The sequence below is a fragment of the Xenopus laevis genome, chromosome 7L (assembly GCF_017654675.1).
Source record: "Xenopus laevis strain J_2021 chromosome 7L, Xenopus_laevis_v10.1, whole genome shotgun sequence".
Lineage (NCBI taxonomy): Eukaryota > Metazoa > Chordata > Amphibia > Anura > Pipidae > Xenopus > Xenopus laevis.
In genome coordinates, this window is record NC_054383.1 from 79397798 (window position 1) to 79410860 (window position 13063).

Here is a 13063-nt window from a genome sequence, read left to right on the forward strand (position 1 = left end):
TAGGAAAAATGGGGGACATATCATTATGCTGGTAAAATGCCTTTGATGTGGTTATGAGGTTGTTGTTATAATGAGGCTCTATATGCAGCCAGTTTTATTAATGAATAGTATGCTATTTTCATGGCTATACCTACTATTTCCAAACTATTTTTTAATTATGATTCTGCACTGATAACTTGCACTGCTGTGATCTTTTTATTACAAACTATTGTAGCATTTATGAAAAAAGTTCACCATGTTACTTTTTTTTTGCAGACAAAAAGCTTTAGCGTCCACAGGTGGAAGAAGTGTACAAGCTGCATGCGACTGGTAGGTTAAATACAGTTCTCTTTTTCCTTTTTGGTTCCACATTTTGATACACTTTGGTTAAAGTCACATGGGCAACCGTTATATAGCCTTTACACCTTAGTGAAAAAGCACCTAAAACACAATAAATAACCTGAATAGGGGAAGGTGGGGAAGTGACTGTGGTTCTTATGATGTACTGATGCATTATAATACTTCAGAATTTGTTTGCTGCTCTGTCCATGACCACAACCTCATGCAAAGAGTCGTCTTGGGTTATCAGAAGATATAGCCTTGTGGCAAGTCCCATATCGGCTCTATATTTTAGTTTCTCATCCATATATTCTATTTTAATGGCTTACCATCTGCAGTCTGTATAGAATGTGTCTGAGTTTGGTTCACTGTAGTGGGGTTGAGGTATAGTGAAGTAATGAATAAAAAAGGGCAGGAATACAGGAAAGGACAGGGAGTAAGTGTTCTGAATCTTTAATGATTTAGATGGTTATAGGCAAGATTTTGTCTCTAGGACACAGAAAATGTATCTATGTATAGAAGACTTTGACTGCCCAAGGAGATTGGATCGTGACATCTACTCCACCCTATCATGAGGAAATTATAGTCTCGCCTGGATAGGTCTAGTCCTGCCCTAAATACCTCTCCCCTAATTTAAATGCACCCAGTATACCCAAGTATAGTATTCCTTTAATGTAATTATTTCTAAAAATTAATTATTTTAGAGGAAGACATTGTTCTGTAATAAGTTAAGCTTGGCTTAGAATTAACTGAGAAAAACTGTGAAATCGTAATAATTGTATTTGATGTGTATTTCACAACCTCACTGTGTTACAGCCATTAGAAGCAAATCAATGAAATCATATTGTTTTTCAGGTTGTTTTCTCACATAGATGACCCATTTCTAGATGATCCCCTGCCTCGGGAATATGTATTATATTTGCGACCTACTGGTCCTTTAGCACAAAAGCTTTCGGACTTCTGGCAACAATCAAAGCAGATGTGTGGCAAAAACAAAGCACACAACATATTTCCCCACATAACACTTTGCCAGTTTTTTATGGTAGGTTCTTATTGATTTTGTTTTGTCCTGTGTGTCCTTTTATTTGCTTGTGTTGCTAACTAACCATTTTATTACATAAGGGGTTGTTCACCTTTAAAAACTCAGACAATCTGCAATAGGTCTCATTTTTTATTATTTGTGTTGTTTTTACTTTTTGTTCAGCAGCTCTCCAATTTGCAGTTTCAGTAATCTAGTTGCTAGGGACCGAGTTACCCTAGCAACCAGGCAGTGTGTTTAATGAGAGACTGGAATATGAGTAGAAAGAGGAGTAGTAAAAAGTAGCAATAAAATTGTAGCTTCACAGAACAATATTGTTTTGGCTGAAAGCTGGAAAGAGGCAGGCAAATAATTAAAAAATGAAATAAAAAAATCAAAACCAATTGAAAAATTGTCTAGAATTGGCCATTCTATAACATGCTAAAATTAAACATAAAGGTAAACTACCCATTAATTCGTAGAATGAATGAAGTGCTCTAATGATGTGTACTACTTAATATTTGTATACAAAAAGCAATATCAGATTCTACACAATTAATAATGCACACTTATTACTAAATAAGTGGCTGGTCTTTTTAATAATTAAAAGGCCAAATATTAATATCACAGACTTGTACACTAATAAGAAAAATAGATAAAATAAATAAAATTTTTAAAAAGAGTTAATTCGGCTCAAATCCGAATAAGGTGAGTTTATATATAAATGGCAATGAGGCGATATGGTAAACATACAAGTGGGATTAGAACTAACATCAGATGATTGATTTTCATAGTAAATCTACCCACACTACCACTGGAAACAGCATAAATATGGGCCACAACCCTGTGAAATAACTAGTGCAGATGAATTATGGTGTGTGTTCCACAGGGGGATGTATCTGTTAGTAGCAATTTGCGAACAGATCCAGCAGCTACTACACTGCAATAAATCAATGTCCAATGAGTCTGTGATATTATGAAATAACTATTGGCTTCATCGGGCAAATAGTACAATTCATATAATCTGCACTTCAATCTTTGTGTATTCCAGAGGGGGATCATCATGTTTATGTTTATGCCGACTCCGAGTATTCTAGTTTTGGGATTTCAATATACATGGGTAGCGTCAGTTTTTTTTCTATTATTCCTCCTTTTTTCAAACAATATCTATTCATATAAGATTGAGTAGTGTGTGACATGTAGGTATGTGTATGAGACATAGCTGCAACTTTGTTTTACTGTTCCTGTAATTATCAATGCAAAGTCATTTCATACCCAGAGCATAAACACTAATGTAAGAGTCTGACTGCAAGATCCTACCATAATAGATGTTTTCGTTTATAATCAAGGGATTCAATATAATTAAAAGACTCACCATTATGCAAAGTGTCGGGAAACTAAAAAATAGGACAGTTATTTTTTGTTCTCAGTTGACTAATTATATTGTGCTCTCCGCAGATACCAACTTAATCCTGCACTTGCTGGCAAATTTTCCCTGTAACGTAATGTATAATGCTAACTAGTAGAAATATAGAACATCTTTTCTGTTGGGAACTTTCAAGTTTGCATTGGAAACACATGACATGAATATTCAGGAAAACTTAATCGGGATGACAATATGGAGAAGTGCTGTTATTTTTTAAATGTTTTTTCATCTGTAAGTGTTTGTGGCCATTACACATTTCTTTTAAATAATTGAGGCACAAGTTATTATTATAAAGCACCAACCTATTCCGCAGTGCTGTACAGTTAATGGAATATACAAATTACATAGAAGAAGATGATTTGGGGAGTCTTTTAAAATGAGACATGCCAGTAAATGACTGATTTAAATTGATGGGCAGCCAGATACATGATTCATTTTCATTTCATTTTTTTTCTTAATTTCAGCAAGCTTGTTAAATTGCTCTTCCTCTCCTAGGGGGTGATTCCTGTTTGTTTTAGTTCACTGTTTTAGTATAGCAGATGGCATAGCTATAGTAGACACAACTGTGATTTTTCTGCAGAGATCTACATTTATTGGCTTAGGGGCTTGAAACTTTGTATTGATCTGAGAATAGCTTTTGGAAAATGCATTGCCTAAATGCCCTGCTGTGAGATTTCTGTGCTTGACTGGTAAATAATTTCTGGTACTAAATATAAGGTAAGGTAACAATAGTTTGTGTATGGAGCTAGATTACATTCCATATATATATGGGGTGCTCAATTTGGCACTTCTGCTCCTTGTAGAAAACTTTGCACATAAAACCAAATACTTGACAAACAATGTGAAGCTTTATTTGAGATCCCAGTCTCGTAGAAGCTGCTGGAATTACAAATAAAACTTCATGTTGTTTGCACATTGTTGAGTCAAGTGAGTGCTATTTTGGGAATATTTGGTTGTATGAACATTAATCCTATGTTTGGTGGTCGAACTTTGTTAGGGAAGAGTTGTTGGGCGATTCTTGTTTGTTTGAGAGACTCTCAAGATTGGAGAGAATGGTTGGGTTGGGGTACGCTGGCCAGGAGATGGAGGAAACTCTGATTGAGAATTTTTAACCAAAGGTTTCATAAGAACCTTTATTTTTATAAGTAAATGCCAAGCAAAATGGGAAAAGCCACCGGTATCTGATTTTATGGTGCTGAAGCACATGAACAACAGGAGAAAAGGACTTGTGTTTTTGCAAGGTTGTCGGAGAAATATCTGCATAGATTTTAAATTTTTGGCCCTCATGCACCAGCTGTTTCTCAGATCTAGCTGCTTGCAGTAATTTAATCTGGGTTTGATGGAAATGTAATCACAGTATAATAAGTAGTATCCCGTGGAGGTCCTTCTTGAGATTTTTGACAAGTGCCTGACGAACTCTGTCATACTCTAACCATTAAGTAGGAAGGTCTGGAAGTAGAGTAGTGAAAATAGTATTATTGGTCGGGTGGTCCCTCACTAGGGATGTAGCGAACGTCGGAAAAAAAGTTCGCGAACATATTCGCGAACTTGCGCAAAAACGCGAGCAGTTCGCGAACGGTTCGCGAACCCCATAGACTTCAATGGGAAGGCGAACTTTAACATCTAGAAAAGACATTTCTGGCCAGAAAAATGATTTTAAAGTTGTTTAAAGGGTGCAACGACCTGGACAGTGGCATGCCAGAGGGGGATCAAGGGCAAAAATGTATCTGAAAAATCTGCCTGTGTGTGCTTGGAAGAGATAGTGTAGGGGGAGAGCTGTTAGTGATTTCAGGGACAGATGATAGTAAGTTTGCTGGCTAGTAATCTGCTTGATACTGCTCTGTATTGGAGGGACAGAAGTCTGCAGGGATTTGAGGGACATTTTAGCTTAGGTAGCTTTGCTGGCTAGTAATCTACTGTTCTCTTTAAACAACTGCCATACGTTGACCTTGTAGGCATTGTTTGCCCAGTTTTTTTGGACGCAGCCACTGAAGCACAGTTGCCAGAAAAAATATGCCATATAAATGCTGAAAATAGTCATTTTTCGCCATACGTTGACCTTGTAGACATTGTTTGCCCAGTTTTTTTGGACGCAGCCACTGAAGCACAGTTGCCAGAAAAATTATGCCATATAAATGCTGAAAAATAAATTTTTTTGGTTGCAGCCACTGAAGCACAGAGGCCAGAAAAATTATGCCATATAAATGCAGAAAATATGCATTTTTTGGTCGCAGCCACTGAAGCACAGTTGACAGAAAAATTATGCCATATAAATGCTGAAAATATAAACTTTTTTGGTTGCAGCCACTGAAGCACAGAGGCCAGAAAAAATTATGCCATATAAATGCAGAAAACATGCATTTTTTTGGTCGCAGCCACTGAAGCACAGTTGACAGAAAAATTATGCCATATAAATGCTGAAAATATAAATTTTTTTGGTTGCAGCCACTGAAGCACAGAGGCCAGAAAAATTATGCCATATAAATGCAGAAAATATGCATTTTTTTGGTCGCAGCCACTGAAGCACAGTTGCCAGAAAAAATATGCCATATAAATGCTGAAAATAGTCATTTTTTGCCATATACGTTGAGTCAACGTATGGCAAAAAATGACTATTTTCAGCATTTATATGGCATATTTTTTCTGGCCTCTGTGCTTCAGTGGCTGCGGCCAAAAAAACTGGGCAAACAATGCCTACAAGGTCAACGTCGTTGACCTTGTAGGCATTGTTTGCCCAGTTTTTTTGGCCGCAGCCACTGAAGCACAGAGGCCAGAAAAAATATGCCATATAAATGCTGAAAATAGTCATTTTTTTGGTCGCAGCCACTGAAGCACAGTTGCCAGAAAAATTATGCCATATAAATGCTGAAAACATAAATTTTTTGGTTGCAGCCACTGAAGCACAGAGGCCAGAAAAATTATGCCATATAAATGCAGAAAATATGCATTTTTTTGGTTGCAGCCACTGAAGCACAGAGGCCAGAAAAATTATGCCATATAAATGCAGAAAATATGCATTTTTTTGGATGCAGCCACTGAAGCACAGTTGCCAGAAAAAATATGCCATATAAATGCTGAAAATAGTCATTTTTTGCCATACGTTGACCTTGTAGACATTGTTTGCCCAGTTTTTTTGGTTGCAGCCACTGAAGCACAGAGGCCAGAAAAAATTAAACCAGTAGGGTTTGCACCCTAGTTTGTAACGGTGGCGGAGGGAGGAGGAGGACGCTAAAGGACAGCTGTGTGTGGAGTCATGAGGCTTGAAGAGAAGGACAGCTGCATAGAAGTCAGAACAAGTCTTCCGGCGTGCAGTAACCCTCCGAGATCCACCCCTCATTCATTTTAATAAAGGTCAGGTAATCGACACTTTTGTGACCTAGGCGAGTTCTCTTCTCAGTTACAATCCCTCCTGCTGCACTGAAGGTCCTTTCTGAGAGCACACTTGAGGCTGGGCAAGACAAGAGGTTCATGGCAAATTGTGACAGCTCTGGCCACAGATCAAGCCTGCGCACCCAGTAGTCCAGGGGTTCATCGCTCCTCAGAGTGTCGATATCTGCAGTTAATGCCAGGTAGTCCGCTACCTGCCGGTCGAGGCGTTCTTTGAGGGTGGATCCAGAAGGGTTGTGGCGCTGCCTTGGACAGAAAAACATTTGCATGTCTGACGTTACAGACTGGCCAAAGGGCTTTGTCCTTGCAGGTGTGCTCGTGGCAGGATTACTGGCACCTCTGCCCCTGGAATGTTGATGAGTTCCTGAAGTGACATCACCCTTAAAAGCATTGTACAACATGTTTTGCAGGCTGGTTTGTAAATGCCGCATCTTTTCGGACTTGTGGTATGTTGGTAACATTTCTGACACTTTATGCTTGTACCGAGGGTCTAGTAGCGTTGCGACCCAGTACAGGTCCTTCTCCTTAAGCCTCTTGATACGGGGGTCCTTCAACAGGCATGACAGCATGAAAGACCCCATTCTCACAAGGTTGGATGCAGAGCTATCCATCTCCGCTTCCTCATTATCAAGGACTGCATCATCCACGGTCTCCTCCCCCCAGCCACGTACAAGACCAGGGGTCCCAAAAGGTCACCACTAGCCCCCTGGGAAGCCTGCTCCTGTTGGTCCTCCTCCTCCTCCTCCACAAAGCCACCTTCCTCCTCTGACTCCACTTCTGGCACCTCTCCCTGCGTTGCAGCAGGTGCCTGGGTTCGTTCTGGTGATTCCGACCAGAAATCGTGCGCTTCCAGCTCCTCGTCACGCTGGTCTACAGCCTCATCTGTCACTCGTCGCACGGCACGCTCCAGGAAGAAAGCGAAGGGTATTAGGTCGCTGATGGTGCCTTCGGTGCGACTGACCATATTTGTCACCTCTTCAAAAGGTCGCATGAGCCTGCAGGCATCGCGCATAAGCACCCAGTAACGGGGGAAAAAAATCCCCAGCTGTGCAGATCCAGTCCTACCACCCAGTTCAAAAAGGTACTCGTTGACGGCCCTTTGTTGTTGCAGCAGACGTTCCAACATAAGGAGCGTTGAATTCCAGCGAGTCTGGCTGTCAGAAATCAAACGCCTGACTGGCATGTTGTAGCGCTGCTGAATGTCAGCAAGGCGTGCCATGGCTGTGTAGGAACGTCTGAAATGGGCCGACACCTTTCTGGACTGGGTGAGAACGTCCTGGAATCCTGGGTACTTGGAGACAAAACGTTGGACTATTAAATTTAACACATGTGCCATGCAGGGCACATGTGTTAAATTGCCTAGTCTCAACGCTGCCAACAGATTGCTTCCATTGTCACACACCACTTTTCCGATCTGCAGTTGGTGTGGGGTCAGCCACCGATCGGCCTGTGACTGCAGAGATGACAGGAGTACAGATCCGGTATGGTTTTTGCTTTCCAGGCACGTCATCCCCAAGACAGCGTGACAACGGCGTACCTGGCACGTCGAATAGCCTAGGGGGAGCTGGGGTGCACAGGTGTGGAGGAGGAGAAGGAGGACCCAGCAGCAGAGTAAGAAGAAGAAGAAGACGAGGTAGAGAGCGATGGAGGAGTAGAGGTGGTGGCAGAACCGCGTGCAATCCGTGGCGGTGACACCAACTCCACTGTTGTTGTTGAGCTACCCATTCCCTGCTTCCCAGCCATTACCAAGTTCACCCAGTGGGCAGTGTAGGTGACATACCTGCCCTGACCATGCTTGGAGGACCATGCGTCAGTAGTCATATGGACCTTTGGCCCAACACTAAGTGACAGAGATGCGGTAACTTGGCTCTGCACATGTTGGTACAGGTGTGGTATTCCCTTTTTAGAAAAAAAATTGCGGCTGGGTACCTTCCACTGCGGTGTCCCAATTGCTACAAATTTGCGGAAGGCCTCAGAGTCCACCAGCTGGTATGGTAAAAGCTGGCGGGCTAAGAGTGCAGACAAGCCAGCTGTCAGACGCCGGGCAAGGGGGTGACAGTCAGACATTGGCTTCTTACGCTCAAACATGGCCTTCACAGAAACTTGGCTGGTGGCAGATGACTGGGAATGGGAACAGGTGGTCAAGGTGGAAGGCGGAGTGGAGGGTGGTTCAGACGGGTCAAGGAGAGCAGAGGTAGAGCAGTAAGATGCTGGACCAGAAGGAGTGTGGGCTTTTAGTTTGCCTGTTGCCTTTGAGGTGTTGCTCCCAAAGTGCTTTGTGCTTGCCGCTCATGTGCCTTCGCATAGAAGTTGTACCTATGTGGCTGTTGGGCTTACCAAGGCTCAGTTTCTGACTGCACTCATTGCAAATTACAATGCTTTTGTCAGAGGCACACACATTAAAAAAATCCCACACTGCTGACTTTTTGGAAGTGTGCGATCTGGCGGTAACAGTAGAAGTTGGCGGAGTTGGCGGTATTGGCGGCAATGGCGGGTGCGTTGGCCGGCTGAACACAGGTGCCGATACATGTTGTTGCCCTGCTGATCCCTGCGGGCTGTCCTCCCTGCTTCTTCTAAGTCTTATTCTCCTACTGCCTCTCTGACTCTCCGTCTCTCCATCTGAACTACCCTCCTCTTGCTCTCTTCTACTAGGCACCCACAAAACATCAATCTCCTCATCATCATTCTCCTCAGATGCATCAATTTCTTCTGACACATCACAGAAGGAAGCAGCAGCGGGGACCTCCTCCTCATCACTCATTATGTCCATCTCTATCGTGTTCTCTGCCAGAATTAAATCTGGTGTAAGGTCCTCATCTCCTTCATCTTCTTCTGGCAATAATGGTTGCGCATTACTCAGTTCAAGAAACTCATTGGAAAATAACTCCTCTGACCCCAGTGAAGAAGGGGCACCGGTGGTGGAGGAAGTGTTACGTGGGGTGGCCATAGCAGTGGAGGATGAGGAGGATGTTGTGGTAAAGTTAGAAACGGTAGAGGATGGGGTGTGCTGTGTAAGCCAGTCAACTACCTCTTCAGCATTTTGGGAGTTCAGGGTCATTGGCTTTTTAAAACTGGGCAATTTGCTAGGGCCACAGGATTGCATAGCAGCACGGCCCCTAGCACGGCCTCTGCGTGGCGGCCTGCCTTTGCCTGGCATTATTTTAAAAAAACAACAACAACAACAAAAACTCAGTTGGTTTTTCTGGAAACGATAATACACACAGCTAGATGGCGGGTTGAAGAAAACACTGTGCAAATAATGCCTACAAAGTCAACGTATACACTACTACAGCGGTGGATACGGATTACGTAAAATATATGAATGCTGCTTGAAAAAAAGTAACTCAAGTGTTTTTTCTAGAGACGATAATATTATCAATATTTAGACAAAATGTGAACAAGGTCACACAGCTCGATGGCGGGTTGAAGAAAACAGTGTGCAAATAATGCCTACAAGGTCAACGTATACACTACTACAGCGGTGGATACGGATTACGTAAAATATATGAATGCTGCTTGAAAAAAAGTAACTCAAGTGGTTTTTCTAGAGACGATAATATTATCAATATTTAGACAAAATGTGAACAAGCTCACACAGCTCGATGGCGGGTTGAAGAAAACAGTGTGCAAATAATGCCTACAAGGCCAACGTATACACTACTACAGCGGTGGATACGGATTACGTAAAATATATGAATGCTGCTTGAAAAAAGTGACTCCGGTGTTTTTTCTGGAGACGGTAATATTATGGATATTTAGACAGAATGGGAACAAGGTCACACAGCTCGATGGCGGGTTGAAGAAAACAGTGTGCAAATAATGCCTACAAGGCCAACGTATACACTACTACAGCGGTGGATACGGATTACGTAAAATATATGAATGCTGCTTGAAAAAAGTGACTCCGGTGTTTTTTCTGGAGACGGTAATATTATGGATATTTAGACAGAATGGGAACAAGGTCACACAGCTCGATGGCGGGTTGAAGAAAACAGTGTGCAAATAATGCCTACAAGGCCAACGTATACACTACTACAGCGGTGGATACGGATTACGTAAAATATATGAATGCTGCTTGAAAAAAGTGACTCCGGTGTTTTTTCTGGAGACGGTAATATTATGGATATTTAGACAGAATGGGAACAAGGTCACACAGCTCGATGGCGGGTTGAAGAAAACAGTGTGCAAATAATGCCTACAGGGCAAATAATGCCTAAAAGGTCAACTTATACACTACTACAGCGGTAGTAAAATAAAAAAAGTAAAATAAAAAAAAAATGAATATTAAAAAAAAAAATTAAAGTTGGTGCTGCTGAACTACTAGGAGCAGCAGATTAGCACACCAGTCCCACTCCCCAACACTGCTAGACTAATAGCACTGGGCTCTTATAGTAGTAGTAGTAGTAGTAGTAGTAGTAAAACAACAAAAAAATAAATAAAAGCAGTCCTTACAAGGACTACTGTTATTGCAGCAGTCAGCAGATGAGATCAGAAGCAGGACAGCTGCCCACTGCAGCTACATACAGAGCACTGCAGTAGAAGGTAGATTACTAGCCAGCAAAGCTACCTAAGCTAAAATGTCCCTCAAACCCCTGCAGACTTCTGTCCCTCCAATAACAGAGCAGTATCAAAACGATTACTAGCCAGCAAACTTTCAACTGTCCCTGAAATCACTAACAGGCAGCAGCTCTCTCCCTACACTATCTCTTCAGCACACACAGGCAGAGTGAAAAAACGCTGCAGGGCTTCGGTTTTTATAGGGAAGGGGAGTGGTCCAGGGGAGAGCTTCCTGATTGGCTGCCATGTACCTGCTGGTCTGGGGTGAGAGGGCAAAAAAAAGCGCCAACAATGGCGAACCCAAAATGGCGAACGTCGCGCGACGTTCGCGAACTTCCGGCGAGCGCGAACACCCGATGTTCGCGCGAACAAGTTCGCCGGCGAACAGTTCGCGACATCTCTATCCCTCACTCCAAAGACATCAAGGCTCTATCGAACCAGTCAGTGGCACCATCCAAGCCACACAATATCCAAGGTACAAGCAAAGTTCACTCTGGAACTTGATGAAGGACATGTCTGTCCGAAACATGTTGTGTTTGAGTGTTTGAATAAAGTACACTGGATTTAATTTGGCTCTCCAGAGTGAACTTTGCTTGTACCTTGAGTAGTGAAAATTGATTGGACTACCGTTGTTGCACCTTGATCTGTTATCGGCATCTTCCATTTTGTCTCGGGCATCCTTGAGCTGAGACTGTAACTGCACAATGTTCTGTGCATGGGCATCCAGGAACCATTACTACATCATCCATTTTGTTTTCTATAGTGTCCATGTGTTGGCTCAGATCATGTAGCTGTTAGATTTCAGTATTGTGATATTAGTTGCAGTCTTTGTTGTAAAAGCTCCTTAAATTTGTCCATACGGCTTCCCTGTATCAACCAACTGCCCTTGGGATGTCTCAAGTTGAGATTCGGGACCCATCCAGGAACCGCTTTGCGAGGCCATCTCTCCTGCTGTGAGTGTTTGCAGCCTAGTAAGATAGGCTGCATCGCTTTGGGGCAGCTGTTGCGCACTTTTACCCTTCTTTTCCCGCTTCCGAGGTCTGCGTGCGATCGTCAGATCTGCTCGGCTCAGGTCAAGATCTGGGTGAGAAAATGGGTCAGTTTTCCAGTGTAGGTGTGCAATAACCGGGAATCCGGGACCTGTAGATGAGGCGCGATCTCAAATGGGTCCAAATGACACCAGCAACCATGCATTGATTTGAATAAGAGACTGGAATATGAATAGGAGAGGGCCTAAATAGAAAAATGAGCAATAAAAAGTAGCAATAACAATAAATGTGTAGCTTTACAGAGCATTTGTTTTTTAGATAGGGTCAGTGACCCCCATATGAAAGCTGAAAAATGTCAGAAGAAGGCAAGTAATTAAAAAATAGATAATGAAGACCAATTGAAAAGTTGCTTAGAACTGCCCATTCCATAAGATACTAAAAGTTATCTTAAAGGTGAACTACCCCTTTAAATTGTATTTTTTCATTGCTTCCATGTAAGAAAATATATATGCATGAACTGTCCCCAAAAGTCTGATTTGACAATTTCTTTTATAGTGTGAAGACAGTAAAGTAGATGCACTTTGTGAAGCATTGCAGACCACTGTGTCCCACTGGAAATCAAAATTCCCGAATCCCCTGCCTTTGGAACTGTATATTTCTTCCAATTTCATTGGCCTGTTTGTTAAAGACGATTGCGCTGAGATCTTAAAGAAATTTGCAGCAGATTTTGCAGCAGATGCCTTAGTGAAGACTGGTAAGTTCAAATTCTGTTTTTTTTTCTTTTTTATTCCTGTTCCCTTTAGTACATGGACATGTCGTTTGGGGCTGTTGCTATATTTTGTTGCTTTTGACTTGTAATTAGACTCTAAAAGCATATAATATGAGAGATTTGCTAGAGTTCCATTTCTTGTCATCTCCCTGTGGGGAGAAAGTGGCTCTGAATGTCGGCAGCTATAGAAGCCAAAACAGATGTTTTATATTATCTTGCTTCTCCCTTAAGATATGCCTTTAATATATATAAATTCAGCACTTTAACATGTTTTTTTGCTAACATTAACATTTATAATATAGAAGTGTAAGAGTCAGGGGAGCTTACACCTTACACTAATTTATCATTTGTGCAGAATAGAAATGTTAGGTGTACTGTATTTAGAACAATGTTGCAGTGGCACACAATTGAAGACTATGGACCGAGAATGCTCGACTTATATCTGTATATCTGAAAACATAGTAGGGGCTTACTATGTAACCCATCCACCCCCATGGTTTGTAACATTGTGTTGTAGTGCAGATGACCCCTGTCCCTCCCTAACTGTACCTCTCCATTTCCTCAAACATCAATGTACCCCAGGCTCTTCTTCCCAAATC

The 13063-nt window shown here is 42.0% G+C and overlaps 1 protein-coding gene across 1 annotated transcript in view; it reads left to right on the forward strand.

The window, feature by feature from the left end:
- Positions 1–13063, forward strand: part of ubash3b.L (ubiquitin associated and SH3 domain containing B L homeolog) — a 118137-nt gene that overhangs the window by 81016 nt on the left and 24058 nt on the right. The window contains exons 2-4 of the mRNA XM_018225752.2: positions 256–309; positions 1174–1360; positions 12251–12449. Of these exons, the coding sequence (XP_018081241.1) occupies positions 256–309; positions 1174–1360; positions 12251–12449 (440 nt within the window). The remainder of the gene's footprint in view (positions 1–255; positions 310–1173; positions 1361–12250; positions 12450–13063) is intronic.